Genomic DNA, 21,368 nt, shown 5'->3' with positions numbered 1-21,368 from the left:
TTTATTTAATTAATTATAATAATAAATATAAAATATATTATTTCCTTATTTTTAGAAAATATAAATATAAATATACAAATACCTTTATTTTCAAGTTATATTTATATTAATTTATTTTTCATAATTAATAATACTTTTGGTAAAGACAGTTGCCTTCATCGGGATAAGATCGAACTAATTTGTTTTGCTACGGAACTGTAAATCTCCGGAATAATAATCGACGATTTTGTGCGAATGCAATGTCGTTAGTTCTCGATCTTCATACGTAAATTCCCATTTCCATCGTTGAATTCTCTGTCGTTCGCGCAGTTTCAGGCCGTGGAGCGTCGATGGCGTCCATTGTTTTCCGTCGGAAGCTCACCAACAAACCTTACCTTCTCCGTGTGAGACTCTTCTCGCAGTCCAACTCCAACACTGAGCCTGCTCGGCGTATCGAGAAGATTTTGATCGCGAATCGAGGTGAGATTGCATGCCGGATTGCTAGGACTGCTAGGAGGTTGGGGATTCAAACTGTGGCTGTGTTTAGTGACGCTGATCGGAATTCGCTTCATGTCAAGTTGGCTGATGAGGCTGTGCATATTGGCCCCTCGCCGGCGCGGTTGAGTTATCTGAATGCTGTGTCGATTATTGAGGCTGCGTCGAGGACTGGTGCACAGGTGCGAATGGAGATATGTTCGTTTTTTTTTTCATTGATGGAAACATCGGAAATGCTCAAATTCTTAGCTAACTGCAATGTTTTTCTAGTTTATTTTCTGTTTTTTTATGTACTGAAATTTGTTTAAATGCTTGCAACTGTTGAGTTATACTTGAATTTAGCATGCTATTTTGATGTTAAGTCGTATTCGAACCCAACGTGGAGAATGTGTTTTATTAGAAGCTACTGATATAGCTATTACACAGAGAATGATGTTCTTGGTAACCGGATAATTCACTTATCGGAGAAGGTTCTCTGATCCGGGGTGGGAGTAGAAATGCAGTCATGATTATTTTTGGTGATTAGATATTCATTGCATGTAAGGCCATACTGAATTTCCAGGTAAATATACATTGGGAAAGACTCTGCGTGGGAACATCCTCCTGCCAGAAGGCGAGGGCTTGGTGACTAGAAGTGTGGAGCTTACTGCACCCTGTTTTTGTTGGACACACCTATCTTCTTTCAAGCTCCCTCTTGGGGAAATTTTCTAGGCCAGTGATGTCTCGTTGCCATCCCTTCTTTTGAGATGTGATAGGATTCCATTGTGATCTCTTAGGAGTGAGTACACTATCGAACACCCCCTTTCCGTAAGAAGGGGAGATTTTTTTGGCAAGCGGATTTGTGTTACACTGTGGATCTTATGGGGAGAAATGAATAGTAGAACCCTTAGAGAGGTTGTGAGGGATCCTAGTGATGTTTGGTCCATCGTTCTATCGATTTTCTGTGATTGATTGAGGGATTATATAGGTGGGTAGTTTAATTTTTTTCTCAATGTAGTTAATTTTTGGCTACTGATAGGCAAAATCTTCTCTGCTTGGATGGCATGTAGTGTTTCCTACACCGTAAAATGTGGAGGATTTGAAATTGGTAACTTAAGAACAAAAGATTTCATGCCTACTTCTGATGCAAGGCTGTATACAATGTCAGCAATGAATGTTACCTAGAGCTGACATTTTATTGAAAGCAATGAATGTTTCCTTATAGTGATATTGTATATTGAAGTTTATGATATTTTACACATATGTCAATTATACAAAATAATACAACGTACGGCAACTCTCATAAAAGAAATTTTTTTTTTTACCCTAAACGAAATCTTAAGACATACCTAAAGGAGTACAAAATACAAAAGTAGATAAAATCCTAAACTAAAAAAGCACAAGATTATCCACATGTTTTGTCCTATCTTTATTACTCAGTTGACACTATTTTTGTTACATCAACACCATCCCAGGGTTCTTCATTGATTATTGATGCTGACCATTTATTTAACTCAGATTTCTCAATTTGATGGTCATATCCTTGTTCTGGTTACATAAGGCATGGTTTTTAGAGTGAGTATATTGTTTTGGTTTATAGGCTATCCACCCTGGCTATGGGTTTTTATCTGAAAGTGCTGATTTTGCTCAACATTGTGAAGACAAGGGCCTTACATTTATAGGCCCACCGACATCTGCAATTCGACATATGGGTGACAAAAGGTATGAGAAATTGAAACTATCTGCATTTCATGATTTTCCACTGTGTACGTGCGGTAGTAGAGAGTTCTTTAGATAATTGTCTGCAGAACACAACATTCTCCTGTTCATTTACTTTATTGTTTTTGTTTAATTTTTATTTTTTTTAATCTTTAATTTTTTGTATATTTTTTCCAAATAAATCTGTAATGTGTGCAAATATGCATCCTTTTTTGAGCATGCGAAGGGGTAGCTGCTTGCTTAGAACTAATTTTCGCTTCTCTATTCTTGAGACGTAATTGTTCCACTTGCCAATCAATATGTTATTTTACCAATCTTTTTCAGTGCATCAAAGCGAATAATGGGTGCAGCTGGCGTACCTCTTGTGCCTGGGTACCATGGTACTGCACAAGATATTGATACTATGAAGTTAGAAGCAGACAAAATTGGGTATCCAATATTAATAAAGCCAACTCATGGAGGTGGGGGAAAGGTGGGCAGTCTCTTTGTGCCTAGGCATTATAAAGTTCTAGAGTCTATAAGAATAGAAATTTATAGAAGATTTCTGGTCCATTCGTTTTTGAGTGTTTGATCAGGAGTTGGAAAGATTCAACAAGCATGAGGCAGAAGAGTTCTCCGTCTGCCTCTGATATCAAATCTAGCAATTATTATACTTTTTTTTTTTATCATGAAATTATAATTAGAAACAGCTGTATGAGGGAAAATATTTATGCAAGTTCAAACTACGGACCAAGTTATAAGAATGGCTGGTGATCAATCATCCAAACGATATGTCCCTTCCATTCTCATTTCCAGATGAAAGTACAGCCATCTTTTTAACCCTGTTGTTATGTGTGATTTCTTACACGAAATATTTTTTTAGGGTATGAGGATTGTACATAGTCCAAATGAATTTGTCGATGCTTTCTTGGGAGCTCAACGTGAGGCTGCAGCTTCTTTTGGCATAAGCACAATATTGCTAGAAAAATATATCACCCAGCCAAGGCACATAGAAGTCCAGGTATTTTTCTTTGCTTTGATTGTTTTAAATAATACTTATGTTGGCATTTTGTCTCCTGCAATGTACGAAAGCTATGTAAAGTCCACTCACAAATACATGACATTTAAGACTATGAAGAAAATTAATGGCAGGGACCAAAGCAGACACTTCTCAAAAGCTTAGGAAGAAAAATGGAGATTTAAAAGAAAACAAAAATTACACTAGACCAAAATAGGATCTAAACCCTCGTCCAACTCTGAACCTTTATTTTTTCAGAAATGATCTCCTTAACCTAACCAGCACAGCTCAATTTGTGAAAGATCATTCTGCCCAGATCTGGATAGAGTTCATTTATTTTCTTATTTTAATTTAGTTTTTTTAATTAATGTTATATATACGCTTTGAAGTGGTAAACCAAAATATAATTCTGGTCGATCCTTCACTGAAAATGAGAGGCTATCAAGAATGATAAGTTTCAGATAGGCACAATTCAATATCGATAACATCACGAAATGCCTTAGGAATTTCTTCACGTAAGGACACTACTTAATGCTCACGTTTTTTCGTTTTTTTGTTTATGCATTGATCTTTAGTCCTATTATGTTGAAGCTGTAGATTTTTGGGGACACACACGGGAACATTCTACATCTATATGAGAGGGATTGCAGTGTGCAAAGAAGACACCAGAAGATAATTGAAGAAGCTCCAGCTGTAATGAGCGTTTTTCTTACTAAATATGTTTTTTTCTGTATAATTTTATTTCAACTATAACTAAACTTGCTTTGGTGCAGCCTAATATTTTGGATGATTTCCGATCACACTTGGGTCAAGCAGCTGTCTCTGCAGCTAAGGTGAGGTCTACTTAATTTTTCATGTAATCTAATGGTTAGCAATTGAACTTGGAAAATAACTCATTTCTCACATTAACTCAGACTACATATGTTGACTATTGGAATTGGATGCTTCAAATTTATGTAAAAGATAACGTGATTTTTCCTTTCCTCAAATTGGAATACATTTTTTTGGGTCTTTTTTGGGGTGTAAGTAGGTTGGTTTAGCTCAGTTTTCGATCAAGATAAACAATGAGCCAGATGTTGGCCTAAGAAAATAAAAACTGATGCCAAAAATTATATGTACTGAAAATTGAAACAACTTCCAAACAAAAACTGACTAGACTACTAAATTTGGTAAAATCTATCCAAATTGAATTGATCGATTGATTTTCAGTTTTACATTTTATGAAACTAAACTAAACAATACCTATTGCTCGAACCAACTCAATAGCTTTGTACTGGTGGTTTCACTGGCGTTTTTGGTTTTGGTTTGCATCCTTATTCTTGTTACTTAAGCATGGCATGATTTTTATGTGTAATTCATGCGAGCATATTAGTGGCTCTCCATGTTTGATTGATTTAATACTTGGATGTTGAGAAATCCCTTTCCTCAAAGCTCCCCTGGCGTGATAAAGTTATGAGGTGATTATAGAAAGGTTGAGTGAACCACGAACACCCATTGATTAGTATATGTAAAGAGATGCATATCCAATGCTTGGTTGTGATTGCTATTGACCACTTAGTAAGTAGAATAATAGTTAATTTGGGTGCTTCTTTAGTACTTATTTAGGCAGAGGCTGATAGTTATTATTTTCCCCAGGTGTAGAGCATATTTTTATTCTCTTTTTCCTTTTAACAGTCAAGTTTCTCATTAGATTACAGTAGGTAAGTTTACAATTATTTCCTCCTTTCTAGGGATTTGAATTGTACTAATTTGAGTTTTCAATTTGGTGCATAAAGGCAGTTGGTTATTACAATGCTGGCACAGTGGAGTTCATAGTTGATACCATCTCTGGTCAATTTTATTTCATGGAGATGAATACTCGCCTTCAGGTTCCTTGATTAAGCTTCTCGAGTTCCTGTTGTAAATTATAACGAATATTATTTGATGCCAGTTGGCTCTTACAAACAGGTTGAACATCCTGTTACTGAGATGATAGTAGGTCAAGATCTTGTCGAGTGGCAAATCCGTGTTGCAAATGGAGAATCTCTTCCCATAATCCAGTCACAAGTGCCTTTATTAGGTAATCTGCCTTATCTTGAAATAACGATGCACGAGACCTTCCCTAGATGTTGCAATTAGTGTGTATGTACTGTAGCTACTTAAATACGTAAACTAAAGTAATAATATTAAAAAAAATATTTAATATGTTGCTCATTTATGTATGTGGAAATGGAGGGATTTAGTAGCAAAATTTATTATTCCTTTAAGAGTGACCTATTATGGTCTTTCTTTACCATGAGATTGTTTACTCAAAGTTTCCAGTCTTTTCTATTTGATATTGCATGTGTGCTCACATTCCGGACTCTGCTGAAGTTAATTTGACTTGTTGTTAGGTCATGCTTTTGAAGCCCGCATATATGCAGAAAATGTGCCAAAAGGGTTTCTTCCAGCTACTGGAAGTCTTCACCATTACTGCCCTGTTCCCGTTTCACAGTCTAGTAAGATGCTTTACTTCATTAGTGCAGCAATTCAATCTTCAGTTTCTGCAACTAGAAACACGTTTTATTGGAACATTCTAACCATTAGCCATGTCTGACTGTTTACTGCCTTACTTTGAAGTTTCGCGTTCACTTTGATTTCCATCTTTCCTTTTCACTTTTTCCTTATCAATAATTCTACTTTAACAGTTCGAGTTGAAACTGGGGTTGAACAAGGAGATGCTGTTAGTGTGCATTATGATCCAATGATTGCTAAGCTCGTTGTTTGGGGAGAAAATCGTGCTGCAGCATTAGTCAAACTAAAAGACTGCCTAACAAAGTTTGAGGTAAATCTAATCAGAATTAGTTTGCTCTGCAGAATTTAGCATTCAACTTGATTGAAGCTGAAAAAATAAATTGTCTAGTTGAAACCTCAAAATCGGTATTTCACTGAGATATTTGGATAACATTCCTAGTAATTGGCCTGTTATAGAAATAAGAACAAATTTGGAACTAGAAATAGTGAAGGTGGTAAACTTGGCTGTTTCAACGGCAACTACAGTTATTTTATAGCAGCTATTAATCCAGGAACTTCCCTTCATGGCCAAATTTACACTACTTTCATTTATTTGAAAGCAGTTATCTTGGGTGAGAATCTAGTGAATATGGATCGTACTGGTTATAGGTATGATGTCCAAAAGGTTTCTGACCTTGGCTTATGTTTTTAATTGACAGTTGCTAGCTAAGATTGCCTTGAGTTAACATTCTGTAGTTAATTTTCAACATTTCACAAATCTAAATTCATATTGAATCATTGAGGCAATTGTTCTTTCATAAGGTTGCAGGTGTTCCAACCAACATAAACTTTCTACTAAAGCTTGCAAATCATCATGCATTTGAACGGGGGGATGTGGAAACTCATTTTATTGAGCACTATAAAGATGACCTTTTTGTTGATCCTTCTAATCTTGTGATGGCAAAAGAAGCATATGATGCTGCTGGGCTTAATGCCCGTCTAGCAGCTGCATGTCTCGTCAGCTTGGAACTCTCTAAACTTAATGAAAAATCTTCTGGTATTGCAAGTTTTTATCTAGTTCTGTGAAGTTAATTGCTTTAGAAATCGTTTTTTAAAATTAAAATTATTTATGTTTCCAGGGAAGGGTATACATTCAATATGGTACTCTCCTCCTCCGTTTAGAGTCCATCATTGTGCTAGGCGCACAATAGAATATGAGTGGGAGAATCCATATGATAGCAGTGTCTCAAAGCCATTTGCACTTACAATTACCTACCAGCAAGATGGGGGGTTGTTAATTGAGGTACATCTCTGCCTTTAAAAGACATGCAAATAGTCATTTAGCGGCATTTGTATTTTTGTTTGTCTTATCATTACAGTTATTTGTTTGGAAACAAATTACTTTTCTTGAGTAAGTGAGAACAACCACAAAAAATTGGACCTTCATAAAGGCCATTCATGACCACCTGCATGGCTTTTAGTAGGAAAGACCAAAGAGGTATTGGCGTGCCTTTCTAAGGTTTTGGGTGGGATCGATTTTAGAAATTTCAGGAAGAAGAGCATTCTACAATCAGGAGAGAATTTAGTTCAAGTGGTCGTGTATGGTTAGGATTGAATGCCTGGTTTTGGTGACGTTGCTTATAAGACCCACTTTGTGAAGTTATAAATGGTCTGATGATTATTAGACAAGACTGTTATGCTATAATGGGAAAACTCATTTTGCTTCTCTTTTGGTGACGGAAGGGGAACTTTTTCTTTGGTAGGCTAGTCTTTTCTATTTTATGAAATATTTGGTTAGACAGTAAAATGTGGGTGTTCAAGAGTGGAGAGTAATATTTGGATTCGCCGTAGTTCAACACTTCCTAGAGGTCCATGCAACCAAATCTTTCATGGTTTTCATTGTTTTAATTTTTTGACAATCAGAACACATTCTTACAATTTTTCTTTTCGTTGGCTCTTTTGTTTGGTTTCAACTTGTTCATATATGGCCTGTTTTCTCACATTTATCCTTCATTCCTTCTTAATGAAAGCAGCTCTCTTGTAAATGAAAGAAAAAAGAAAGTATATTGATTTGATTCATGATACCGAGTGTTCTCAACATGTATACAGACTGGAGAAAATGGTTCTTCTGCAGTTGAGGTTAAAGTTACTCACCTTGGAAAACATAAGTTCAGAGTTGAAGTTGATGGTATTATCATGGAAGTTCGCTTGGCTATTTACTCGAAGGTAAATGAAGAATCTATTCCTGTATTAATAAGTTCCACCCCCACCCCCCCCCCCCCCCCCCCCCCCCCCCCCCCACTCCTGAATTCTTCATTGGAAATTTTTTGAGTTCAGGATCAGACAAAGCATGTACATATATGGCATGGGTCACAACATCATCACTTCAAACAGAAGTTGGGGGTAAATTTATCAGAAGAAGATGAATCACAACATAAGTCTGGTTTTGAGGCAGCATCCCACCACCCCGAAGGAACTGTTGTTGCTCCCATGGCTGGTTTGGTGGTCAAGGTTCTAGTGAAAAATGGTGATCAAGTTGGAGAAGGGCAATCTGTGTTGGTCCTTGAAGCAATGAAAATGGAGGTTTGCAACTGAACCGTGTGTATTTTAATGTTCAGTAACTCTCTTTCCACCAATCGCAGTTCTAATATTCCGCTCTTGAATTTTCAGCACGTTGTGAAAGCTCCCATTGCTGGACAAATCCATGGCCTACATGTTGCAGCAGGTCAGCAGGTTTCTGATGGGAGTATTTTGTTTAGTGTCAAGGTAAGCTATTTACCTTTAGAACTATTTCATGGACTATATTGATTATCTTTTTTGTGGGAGACTTAGATGAATGCATGTAGATTATAATGAAACATAATAAGCAATAAGCATATCATAACTGATTTTGCAACCAGCCTAATTTTGTACCCTCAAGGTTCCCATCACCTCTGTATTTAATGTTTAATGGTTAAAGTCGGATTAATTTTTTCAAATTTATTTCCTATAGGTAAGTTGGTGTTACTCTCTGTTGCGGAAACTTGAAAATTTGGGAGAATATTTTATAGGAAATGAAGTTGTTTATGGGCTGTTGTTGACTGCAAGTTCTCAACTCCTTAGGTTTGGCAAGTGGCAAGTCTTGGTGATCAAAGTTAGGATTAGCTTGAGGCTTCATATTGAATGTTGCAAGGCACCGTGAATACTTTGGATATTTGAATGCTGTCTAGATTCGTTGTGGAAACTTGAAAAGTCTGGGGACAATACTTTATAGAAAACGAAATTGTTCATAGGGTATTGGGGTCTTGTTGAGTGCAGTTCTTACCTCATAATTGGCAATGGGAAAATCTAGGTTATCAAAGCTAGGATTATTATCTGGTATAAGGTGAGTTTGATTTTCAGTGATCGTAGGAGTTACTTTCAAAAGCTTGAAATTATTCTCCAGGGATTGAACTCCATTTTAGTTACTTCATTTGACCTTCCTTCTTTAGGACATTCCAATGCTGAAATGGACTCTTCAGTTGGTCAAATCTTGGGGAGTGGTTCTTCTACACCCATTTAGGTAGAATTTTTTTCCTCGACGACTCCACAACTCAACTGTCAAATGAAAATCTTACTCCAGAAATCTCACTAAGAAGAAATCAAGTCTCTTTACTAGAATAGTCTTCTGTAAGAACCTTTGGAGATCCCCCATTCCTAGAGTTGCAAGTTCTTTTTGTGATCTCTCCGTCATTGTGTGTCCTGTGAATAGTGATGATCGTCTGTGTCAAATCGGTTTCCTGTTTGCGTGTGGAAGAACAGTCTGGTTTAATGCTACTAGGGGGATTATTTCGGCACCTTTGGATCCGTAGTCATAGAAGGTTTATTGAAGGGGCTGTAAAGGAGATTCGCGCTTTCTTTGGTATTGTTTACATGTTCCAAGTGCAGTGCTAGTAGAACTGTCATTATATCCACCCTCCGGAGAAAAAGAAAGTAAATCCAACAAAATCCCATTTTCTCCTAGAAAAGGGAGGTACAAACAAAACTCTGTTTATTCGATCTTTTTGTTAGAGAGATGATAGGGGGAGAGAATAGAGAAAAAGAAAAAAAGGGGGCATTTTCTTGTCTTTTACTTGCACAGCAGGTGGGCTTAATAGCATGGATATTGAGGTACACGTATTTAACAACTCAAATTAAATTATTTTCTTTTATATAAATGCCTAAACCATCGACCTGTATCTAAATTTTTTTAATGAGAGAGTTAATCGATATAACTTGAAGAATTTAGCCTGAGCCTATTTCTCAGAAGAGTAGCATCTCTCTTTGATTAGTATATTGACCACATCTGTCATCTTAAATGTGGCTTTTAATTGTCTTCAAATGATAGTACCTCTTTCGAATTGGCTTGTAATATCATTTTTTGAATTATTAGACTGAGTTTGATTAGAAGTTGAAATAAATTGTGGTTTCTGCAGAAAAACTAGAAATAATGGAACGTCTTCTTTCCTGACAATGTCAAGGTACGGCTCATTTTAGCTTCTTCATGCTATGACGACCATTGAAGGGGTTGTTGTGCTGTCACCTCTGTTCAATTAAAATAAATGTTGTATATGATCATTGTGACTCAATAAAAAAAACATCACTTGTTAATTTAATACATTATCTCTCCCTCTCCCCTGGCTACTTTTCCCACTTATAATATTATTACGCATGATTATGATTCTAATCAGTCGTGGCAGGTTTTTGCATAACATGATGCTTTGACCTAGGCGTTCGAAAATTTTTAGCCTCGTAAGTCTTTAAACTTTCAAAATTGTTTATTTAGTTTAATGTGAAACACCATTTTGAAGTTATATAAGGATTATGTGATAAGTTAATCTTGGATATTAAATTAATGGAGTTAACAACATACCTTAAAGTAATTAGATCGAGTTTTATCTTATCATCTATAAGAGGAATCTAGTCTCTCTCTTAGATCGATAAGACCTGTGATAATCTTTTTTTTACTATCATTGTGTACGTTGTTCGTTCTCTTCCATTTGTCAATTTTTTCTCTAAAGAATTAACATTCAAGAATCAGTACTGTACTTTGCTATTAGATTTGTGTTTCAATGGTGTCTGAACTTACTGAAGATGGAGAGATGCATGTTAAAATTGAAGGAACATTTTTTTTTTATTTTTTTATTTTTTATTTTTTTTATTTTTTAATCACCATGTTGTTTCTTCAACCTTACAAAATTTCCTATCCTATTAAATTTAGAGATATTCCCATAAACCTTTCTAGTATGTTTTATTGTAACATTATATTGAAATATGCTTAACTTTACTTCTATGATTGAGTTATCAAAAAGAAAATTACATTTTGATTCTTGTAAGATTTTCTTAGTCAATGATTTCATCTTTTCATGATCACTCTCTCATTTGAATGTAGTCTTAGTTTATTCATATTTCTTTCAGATCTAGAATCATATTTTTTAGACTTAGACCAATTGGGGCCAATTTAATTTTGTTTTAGAGAATTTTTGTTTGAAGATCGTACATGAAATGAGCCGAAAAGGGCAGAAATTAGGTTTAGGTTTCTATATATAAGATTACGAAACAGAAATGTCGTTGTGAAAAACAAGGTGCACAACCACAGATTTTTGAATTCAATGGAATTATTGAGTTTCCATTTGAGGAGAAGAGCTTATAGAGTACACAATATGGAAACTTGTTTTGTGCTTATTGAGTATACCCTTTGCTGAACAGTAATCACATTCAATTCAAAGTCAGCAACAACTTTTCAAACAACCACTCAATTTCATCGCCCATATAACGTCCACTGACTTAATGTTTCTGCCGTGTTCATCCAACCAACTCTATGAAATAAATATAATTCTTTGTTTCAAAATTGATTTGAGTTGTAGCAAGATTTTGACTGTTCATGTACTTCATCATTTATAAAGAGTTTAGATTTTTGTAAATTTTGTTAGGGGAAGTTCAGAAATCAAAATGAAACTCGAGGACTAAAACGGGAAAAGTTTAAGAACCAAAACGAAATATGTATAAAAATCCATGGTCGAACCCAAAAAGGGTTTTTTTTTTCTCTTCGGGGTTTTAAAGTGGTCGTTTTTTTTTTTTTTTTTTTTTTTTTTTTTTTTTTTTTTTTTTGGCTTTATTGAGGTTGTAAGAAGGAAGTTATGATGAACTTTGGCCAAAGGTTAGGCAGTCAAAAAAAATAGAGCATCAATACCAAAATTGAAAGCATTGATGGAAAGAGTTTGAGAAGATTGGAGATTCTTAAAGGGTTTGTGAGGAGAGGTCAACACTTTTGGCTTTGTAAGTTCATCAAAATGTCTTCATACATCTTTTTTTCTTAAAAAAGAGATTTTAAAACCGACCCAATGGATTAGATTCCGGAATTTGCTGACTCAGGTATAGAGTTGAGCTGGTTTGAGTTGTTCGGTTCTTCGTTTTAGATCATTTATTTGATAAACATGTTCTTTGAATTCATCCCATTTCTTGAATGATTAGAATATCGTGGAAATTAATGAATTTCATTTTCATCCAAAACTTACCCATTTTTTCAACAATATTATGGATTACTTATGTCGGCCCAAGTCCACCGTTAACAAATATTATTCTATTTGGGCTTTCTTTTACCGGATTCTACATCGAAAATGTCATTGATTGCGCATGTTGTTACTATTGACCATTATTAAATATAATCTATGAATGAAAATGACATCATTAATTAAGGGTTCTTTATATAGGTGTGAAAACCTCTTCCTAAGAGAGACATTTTAAAAATTTTGAGGAGAAACCTGAACTGAAAAGTCTAAAGAGGACAATATCCAGACATTTTAAAAGTTTTGAAGAGAAGCCTGAAAAATATTCGATGGTAAGAGAGACATTTTAAAAGTTTTGAGGAGAAGCCTGGAAAAGTCTAAAGTTTGAGGAGAAGCCTGGAAAAGTCTAAAGAGGACAATATCTGGGATTAGGCCGTTACTTTGCTATTAGTGGTAGTACGTGTGTTGTTTATTTGTTTGCATTTTAGACCTTTTTTATATTTAAAAAAAATCAATTTTGGTAGGTAGGTCAATTTGTTTCCCAAAATTTTCTATTTCATCGAATCTGACCGTTAAATTTGGATAAACGTTACAATTTTAGCTTATATTAAACTTTCGATGCATTCATCTAGACAGATAACTTAAAAATTATCCAAAGTCCAATAACGTTCACATAAATCAAACCCTTAATAAATAAATGAACAAGATCAATCATTGAATGAATTCTTCGAAATGGATAAATTTCATAAAAGTCTAACGTGACGTGAAATTATAACTGATTCAATGGGATAAATATAATTTTTAGAATAAAATTTTGAGGTCCAAATCTCTTCTAGAAAAAATTTAAAAAAATTCTCTAAAAAGAAAAGAAAAAGTTAGTAAAAGATTTTAAAGGATATGAATTTTGGAGGCATTATGCTTGAATAATCCAAATTTTGTCAAAAAAAAAAAAAAAAAAAAAAAAAAAAAAAAGAATATGCTTAGGATCCATTTTTTTTAGTCAAATTCCATTTATACCCCTGACCCACTTTGCGTCATCGAGGACCATAAAATCATTCAAAAACTGGATAAATCGAGACTTTAACGCAACCCTTGTGATGACCTCCTCGCAATTTGCACGAAAAACAAGCAACAACAATACTAACTCGAAATGACAATGATAAAGAGCACTACGTCAATAGTCACACTGTAGTGATATGAATTCGAGATGGAAACAACGTAGATCATTGCACCCCGTGCTACGCTGCAGTGATATAAATCTAAGACAATAACAACGAAGTTTCCCATGCTACACGCCATGTTACAGCGATTGCTCTAAAGGTTTCGTGCAGTAAAGATCGATGGTGCTAGTATTACTACGATAGAATTGTGGTCAAAGGTTAAAAGGAGGACGGATAATGGTATAGTGAAAGGCAAAGATCACATCACGCAAAACGATTGCAAACGAGCTGAAAGAAACAAGTCGAAGAACAAAAACCTCATCTCAAACTTGACTTTTATACCCGATGACTAAAGCTTTCATTTTGTTTGTTACACGTCAATTTATAATTGGTCCCAATTTAATAATACGTGACATCATCATTAATTTATAAATAACGAAATTGACCCAAATTTCTTATTCAACCAAATTATTTAAATAAAAAGGACAATTAAGTCATTTTATTATTAATAATACAATATTTACTTTTATAAAAATATTTGTAATAATAAAAGATGAATATAACAATAGGGTCATTTTCGGAATTTCACTAAACAAACTGAATTTTGTACGAAACATCCAAAATTAATTAATAAACCAAAATAAAATCAAATACCGTTAAATCCGTTGAAGGCAAAGCGTGGCGTATCAAACGGCCTCGTTCTTCGTTGTTCTTTTGTTTTGGCATTCAAAAATCTGAAAGAATTTCCATTAATTATTCATCTTTTTCAGAAAAAATAATAATAATTAATTAATTAATTAAATAAAAATCTCCATTTTTTTGCCCTAATTTTCCATTTAATCGATTTTGCGATGCCCCATCAATCTACTTTTGTTCTGATTCTCTCAATGTACTTTCCAATTCTTTCCTCTATAAATTGCTGTCCACAAAACCCACCACGCTCCCTTCTTTTCTTCCACCAATTCATTTCATCACTATTGTTTCTCTGTTCTCTCTGTTTCTTTTGTTTTCGGTATTAGTTTTGACTTCCCTCGACGTTTTTGCTTTGTTTCTTCTGATTATCATTGTTTTCTTTACGATTCTTTGCAATTCTTCATCTGGGTCGGATTCTCCGGGCTGTTTTATCGCCTGAATTTGTAGAATCTGATCGATGATGATCAAATTTTGCAGTTTTCATCTCTCTGGTTCGTGGGCTGCCTCGAACAGTTCGTAGTTTATCGAGATTTTAATCTTCCAGCTCCCAATTATTTTACTTAGCGTTTGAATTCCGTAGTTGATTCTTATATATATATATATAGATACTCATTGATTTTCTTCTTCTTCTCATCTTCATCAAGTTTTTTGAACAAATTTCTTGGTCTGGTTTTTATGCCTTCTATGTGTTTGTGAAAAGTCCCCAGTGGGTTTAGACTTCCTTTGTTTTCTTTTTTCCTCTTTACTTTCAAGCTATCTGTCCATAAGTATTGAAACATGGAACTAGTAAATGCGGGCGAGGCCAGTGATGCTCCGGCGGGTAAGAACTCCGGCAATCAAGTGGCGGACATTGTTTCCGGTAAGTCTAGTAATCTCCAAGAGAAGGATGTGGGTTCAAAATTGGAGACAGGAAGCAAAAGCAGTAAGGATATGGTTTTTCGAGCGGATAAGATTGATTTCAAGAATTGGGATATTCAGCTGGACAAGCACTTGAGCAGGGCTTGGTCGAGGGACAGGGAAGTGCCTGCCAAAAAGGAAGAATGGGAGATTGACTTGTCTAAACTTGATATCAGATACGTCAAAGCTCATGGAACTTTTGGTACCATTTACAGAGGAAATTATGATGGCAATGATGTTGCAGGTAATTTCAGCCTCTTTTTAGTGTATTTTTAGTTGTGTAGATGAACATTAGATATGAACAGTTCTCAATTGATGAAGAGGGTCCATCTTTGTTCGATTTAGTTGTGAATAATGCCTTTTTTTTCTTCCCCTCCTCTTGTTTGCATGTACCTATTAGCCAAATCATCCCTGCAGGTAGTATTATATTCACATATGCAACTTTTTGGAGGTGTTAGTATACCGGCTCAAGCCCACCGCTAGTCGAGATTGTCCTCTTTGGACATTCCCTTTTGAGCTTCCTCTCAAGATTTTTTAAAACGTGTATGCTAGAGAGAGGTTTCCACACCCGTATAAAAATGTTTTGTTCTCCTCCCCAACCGATATGAGATCTCACAATCCACCCCCTCCAGGGCCTAGCGTTCTTGCAAGCACTCGTTCTCTTCTCCAACCAATTGGGACCCCCCAAATCCACCCCCTTCAGAGCTCAGCATTCTTGCTGGCACACCGCCTCGTGTCTACCCCTCTCGAGGCTTAGCCTTATCGTTGGCACATCGCCTAGTGTCTGACTTTGATATTATTTGTAACAGCCCAAGCCTACCGCTAGCATATATATTGTTTTCTTTGAGCTTTCCTTTTCAGAGCTTCCTCTCAAGGCTTTTAAAACGCGTCTGTTAGGAAAAGGTTTCCACACCCGTATAAATCATGCTTAGTTCTTCTCCTCAACCGATGTTGTAGCTAGTTTAGATTCTAGTTTACCTTAAATCTGATCGAGAAACAATAGAATTGATAACATTTTGGAAGTAATTTCAGCTCCACACATAAAAGACTATAGCAAGAGTTCTTGCTTTTTATATAAGCTTTTATTGGTGATATTCTGAATATTGCAGTGAAAGTGCTTGATTGGGGGGAGGACGGTGTCTCCTCAGTCGCTGAAATTGCTGCTCTTCGAACATCTTTTCGCCAGGAAGTTGCTGTTTGGCATAAGCTTGACCATCCCAATGTTGCAAAGGTACGACTTCTGAAGACGTTTACATGCAGATTATGGTATTATACTATGTCAAACAAATCAAACCATTCATTCTTATTGTGATGCTGTTCTCTACTTTTTCATTGAACAGCTTAGAGATTATGCTAACAGAGATGGATGTGATTCTTTACCTTTGATTCTTACACTATTCTAAATGTTTAGATGCTTCGCCATATAAGTTTCATTTTTCATGATTCGACCTCTAACCTAACGTTCAGAATAAGAATCCATTCAAGTTGCTCCAGCTGAAAATTTTTAATTTTTTTTTTCTTTTTTTCGTTCTTTGGAGTTCTTGTGTTATTAACTTTATGTAACAGTCCAAGCCCACCGCTAGTGGATTTTGTCTTCTTTGAGCTTTTTTTTCCGGACTTTCCTTTAAGGTTTTAAAACGCCTCTATTAGAGAGAGGTTTTCATACCCTTATAAAGAATGCTTCGTTCCCCTCTCCGATTGATGTGGAATCTCACAATCCACCTCCTTCGGGGCCTAGCGTCCTCGCTGGCACATTGCATGGTGTTCACTCCTATCTCACAATCCACCTCCTTCGGGGCCCAGCGTCCTCACTGGCACATTGCATGGTGTTCACCCCTCTTCGGGGTATAGCTTCCTCGCTGGCATATCGTCCGATGGCTAGCTTTGATACCATTTGTAAAAGCCCAAGCCACCACTAGCAGATATTGTCCTCTTTGTGTTTTCCCTCCCGAGCTTCCTCTCAAAGTTTTAAAACGTGTCTGTTAAAGAGAAATTTTCGCTTTATTTATTCACGGTGCTTGATATGTGAAAGATCAAATAATAACATAACGTTTCTCATGCAGTTTTTTGGAGCATCAATGGGGACGTACAACCTTAAAATCCCTTCACAAAACTCATCAAGTGATGGTAACCAATCTTTTCCTTCAAGGGCTTGCTGCGTTGTTGTTGAGTATCTTCCAGGAGGAACACTAAAGGGATTTTTAATAAAAAATAGGAAAAAGAAACTTGCACTTAAGGTTGTAATTCAACTTGTTTTGGATCTTTCTAGAGGGTAAGTAAACATTTACAAATCATTCCAATATGCCAATGTTTTGGATTTGAGTTTTGAGGCTCTTGCATACTTTGATCTTGCAGTTTGAGCTATCTACACTCCAAAAAGATTGTACACCGTGATATCAAAACAGAAAATGTGCTGCTAGATGCTCAGAGGACTCTGAAAATCGTTGATTTTGGCGTCGCCCGAGTCGAAGCACAGAACCCAAGGGATATGACTGGAGAGACTGGCACCCTTGGTTACATGGCCCCAGAGGTTTCTTAGTCATAGAATGCTTGACCTTAACAGATCCAAGTCTCATTTGAATTGTAATTTTGACAAGATTTCTTCTACAGGTCCTTGATGGCAAGCCTTATAATCGTAAATGTGATGTGTATAGTTTTGGTATATGTTTGTGGGAAACATATTGTTGCGATATGCCTTACCCAGATCTCAGTTTTGCTGAAGTCTCATCTGCAGTTGTGCAGCAGGTACGTTGATTTCTTCTAAAGGTTGTGACTTTTCATTCTTCACACTATAAACATAATCACTCTTTGCAACAGAATTTACGACCAGAAATCCCTCGATGCTGTCCGAGTTCGTTGGCAAATATCATGAGAAGATGTTGGGATGCAAACCCAGAAAGGCGACCTGACATGGATGAGGTTGTAAAATTGTTGGAAGCCATTGATACAAGCAAGGGAGGTGGCATGATACCTGAAGACCAGGCATCTCGTTGTTTCTGCTTCGGCAAGCCTCGTGGTCCTTAGTTTCTCGACGTCATTCACTATGCCTGCCATTATAGAAGAATTCATTGATTCACAGAATACAATTCTCAATGTTTTATAGTCTGAACTTGTCTCAAATACTGAATAATGAAATGTGAACCTGTAATTATATTTTGTTTGTTGCATGGATTTGCATTCATGTGAATGCTTTGTTAGAACAGCTGATTGCATGGGTTTGCATTCCCTCGACATTCTCTTTTCTTTCTCTACATAGCCTTTCCCCCTGCTTGCTCGACCGGGCTCTCTTTTCCTCTTTTCCTTCTGGGAGAAGGAAATATTATTCTCTCCTCCCGAGTTTGCACGGTTAGCAGCTGCTCTCCATTTTCTAATGCAGCTCTTGTTTTCTGTCTCTCTTCATACGATTCTTCAGTCTCTGTTTTCCTGAGTCTTCCTACCGGTAGACTGTGACCAATCTTGCTTCTCATTCTCTTCTGAGGGTGGCACTCTGAGACCCCATATATCGGTTGGAGAGTGGAACGAAGCACTCTTTATAAGGGTGTGAAAATCTCTCCCTAGTAGATGCGTTTTAAAACTGTGAGACTGACGACAATACGTAACAAGCTAAAGTGGACAATATCTACTAGAGATGGGCTTGGGCTGTTGTTATAGGCACCTACAAGATTGATGGACCGCCTTTGTAGCCGTGGCGTTTCAGTGTATCAAAGTCCACAGCAATGCTCTTCCGCTTTCCAGATTTTCCTGTAATAACATCAACAGAGAAATGAAGAAGCAAATTGCCTTCTTTATCATATTTAGGATATAGAAATGTTGCAAATACTACACCGCATTGAACTACATTTAATTGGTTGTTTTCTTTTGTTCACATCCAAGCCACTAGCCCCTCCATGTTCAATAGACTTAAAGATTGAGAATATTTAAAAGGCCACAGATACATTTAAAATCCCAACTCTTCCCATATTAGTCAAAAGGCCACACAAAAGTCTTCTTTCTATTTGAAGAGAGTTTCTTCAATATTAGTAAATAAACCAAAACAAGTTATGCATTTGTATATACGTTTAAGCGAGCTTAATCCGATCAATTCAACGTAAATGAACTCGGGAAAACTTAACATACTCATAACTGTAAGACATAACCAATGACTTCCATCTTATATTCTATCAAGCTAACAGTTGAGTATATACTCAGACCAAAAGCTAGGATATGCTTTTCAAACAAAATGTAGCATGTAGGGAAGACCCTCGTATCAGTGCATGGATTACTTTTTACATTACTTTCTGACATAATACGGTTTGCTTTATTTACTGAAAACGCAAAACAGAGAGACAAACGATTAAATGGATTCCATGAAGCTTTAAGATTAAAATGTCAAATTGAGGAGTACTAGAAATATTCCCAGGAAAGCAATTATAACCTCCAGTGTCTTTTTCTTTAGAGGACCAACCAGCTTTAACTCGAAAGTTTGCTTTTATTCTCGCCACTATCCTCATCAGCGTCTGAATCCGACTGTGATAAAGACGACTCTATAGATGACGACTTGTCCTCTTCATCACTCCATTTCATAGACTTTTTCATCACAAAGCAACTCCAATCTGAAGCAAATTAACCAATAAAGACCTTTAAAATCAATCAACCAGAATCCAAAGAGGAAAAAAATGACAAACTCCCCTCTGTCACAACAATAGATGAGAAAAAACGGGAGAAAATTCATGAATTCATCACAAATCAGACACACAATTGAAGGTCTACGTATCAACTCAATTCCAAATCAGACAGTACACACACACACACACACACAACGCAATGATTTCCTTGCTCAAACAACGTCAGAACTTGCCAAAATCGAGTACATTCCTAAAATTGAAACGCAAAATCCAGGAAATAGTATGAGTAGCAGAGAAGCAAGGATTGGAGAAAGAGAGATCATTACCGAGCAATTACCGAGCAAAAATCAGAAGCACGAAGCTGGCGAGTGTGCTTTGATCGGGAGATCGGGCTTCCAATAATCTGGAAAATAGAAAATGAAGCCCTGCTTTTCCCGACAGGTCCAGAGGGTCTTAGGGTTTTTCATAAAAATTAAATCCAATTCCAAACATTCATGATTCATGCCAGCAAGAAATTTGCTTTAAAATATCATAAATAAATATATACTTTTAATAATAAATCTAAAATTTAAAAATAATATTATACTTTTTGTATTGGGCCTATTTCAACTCGCCTTTAACCATAAGCCCATTTGCCCTAACCTACTTTCAAACTATTATTCAATTAATATATATATATATATATATATATATATAGGTAAAAATTTTAGAATTTTCCATGTATTAAGAATAGAGGTGGGAGACCTTTCTCTAGTCGACGTATTTTAAAATTGTGAGGCTGACAACGATACATAATGGACCAATATCAACTAGCGGTGGGCTTGGGCTGTTACGAACGGTATCAAACCCAAACACTGGATAATGTGCCAGTGAGAACGCTAGGCCCCAAGGTGGTGGACTGTGAGATCCCACATCGACCGGAGAGGAGAACGACACATTCCTTACAAGGGTATCGAAACCTCTCCCTCGTAAACGAAAAAGAAAGCCCAAAGAAGACAATATTTGGATGAATATTGGGTCATATATATGTAACAGACTAATAAGATGTTTCTTATAACGGTGGAAACATCTCCTTAATAGACGTGGAATGAGGGAGCCTAGAAGAAAAAGCTCAAAGAAAACAGTATCTAGATGAGTATCGATTCCGCTGTGTAACTCTAAAAGACGCGTTTTAAAATTGTGATACTAACGATGATACGTTAACCAGCTAATAAGATGCCCAACATTTGACAACAAAATTTATAAAAACACAAATAACGGGTCGAAGAATATAATATTTGACTTTGACCTTACTCGTGTAAAGGCCCACGTAATTTCCCCTCTTATCCTTTTACCCAACCATCCCCTTTGTGTCTCCTCTTTGCATAAAAATAGAGAGGAAAATATGTTTCTTTATATAACAAAAAAGAAAAAGAAAAATGAGATAAAATAATGTAAAATGTAAAAGGTAAATTTGAAGAGATAAGCTTAGGGTAAAAAAGCATAGCCAGGGTTAAAAAAATGATAGAGGAAGGTAAATAAATGGGCATTAAATGAAGGAGGAGGACAACACCTGTTTTGATTTGATAGGGGACATGGATGATGATGCAGCTTTTATGACATTTAATTGACATTTTATTATTATTATTATTATTATTATTATTATTATTATTATTATTATTATTATTCCTATGGTCAATGCATTTTTTTTATATATCTAATAAAATAATTAATTAAAAAAAACTTTATATTATATTTCCTCTCCAAGTGAAACCTCTCACATCAATACAATCAATACAAATATTTATAAATAATCATTAAATATAAATTAAAATGTTAAAAAAGTTATCAATAATTGAAATTATAATCATTTTATAATTAAAATTTA

The 21,368-nt window shown here is 35.8% G+C and overlaps 2 protein-coding genes and 1 long non-coding RNA gene across 4 annotated transcripts; 2 read left to right on the top strand and 1 right to left on the bottom strand.

Moving 5' to 3' along the window:
- Positions 1-140: 140 nt before the first annotated feature.
- On the top strand, positions 141-10,254 carry MCCA (methylcrotonyl-CoA carboxylase alpha chain). Of its 2 annotated transcripts, XM_023657897.2 has the most exons (16): positions 143-656; positions 2,054-2,175; positions 2,497-2,644; positions 3,035-3,172; positions 3,767-3,862; positions 3,943-4,002; positions 4,945-5,037; positions 5,117-5,228; positions 5,542-5,646; positions 5,836-5,972; positions 6,464-6,698; positions 6,781-6,944; positions 7,751-7,867; positions 7,979-8,224; positions 8,312-8,407; positions 10,075-10,254. In XM_023657897.2, the coding sequence occupies exons 1-16, from the start codon at positions 330-332 to the stop codon at positions 10,081-10,083; spliced, it is 2,205 nt and encodes a 734-aa protein (XP_023513665.2). In that variant the 5' UTR covers positions 143-329; the 3' UTR covers positions 10,084-10,254. The 2 variants fall into 2 exon arrangements, with proteins under 2 accessions (XP_086975268.1, XP_023513665.2); XM_087119142.1 differs by lacking the exons at positions 6,464-6,698; positions 6,781-6,944 and having other exon boundaries at positions 141-656.
- A 3,912-nt stretch (positions 10,255-14,166) lies between these two features.
- On the top strand, positions 14,167-18,126 carry LOC111778561 (serine/threonine-protein kinase 52). Its single transcript, XM_023658465.2, has 6 exons — positions 14,167-15,141; positions 16,007-16,128; positions 16,961-17,169; positions 17,253-17,427; positions 17,508-17,642; positions 17,715-18,126. Exons 1-6 carry the CDS (start codon positions 14,778-14,780, stop codon positions 17,919-17,921), a joined length of 1,212 nt encoding a protein of 403 aa, XP_023514233.2. The 5' UTR covers positions 14,167-14,777; the 3' UTR covers positions 17,922-18,126.
- LOC111778562 (uncharacterized) lies at positions 17,838-20,007 on the bottom strand. Its single transcript, XR_002812568.2, has 4 exons — positions 19,828-20,007; positions 19,312-19,489; positions 18,040-18,638; positions 17,838-17,944 (listed from the first exon to the last, which is right to left on the bottom strand). It is a non-coding gene; the product is annotated as an uncharacterized LOC111778562 (long non-coding RNA).
- Between the last annotated feature and the right edge of the window lie 1,361 nt (positions 20,008-21,368).

Source organism: Cucurbita pepo, chromosome 17 (assembly GCF_057944985.1).
Source record: "Cucurbita pepo subsp. pepo isolate OVF chromosome 17, ASM5794498v1, whole genome shotgun sequence".
Lineage (NCBI taxonomy): Eukaryota > Viridiplantae > Streptophyta > Magnoliopsida > Cucurbitales > Cucurbitaceae > Cucurbita > Cucurbita pepo.
Note: the sequence above shows the minus strand (reverse complement) of the source record. Positions and strands in the feature narration are given on the sequence as shown.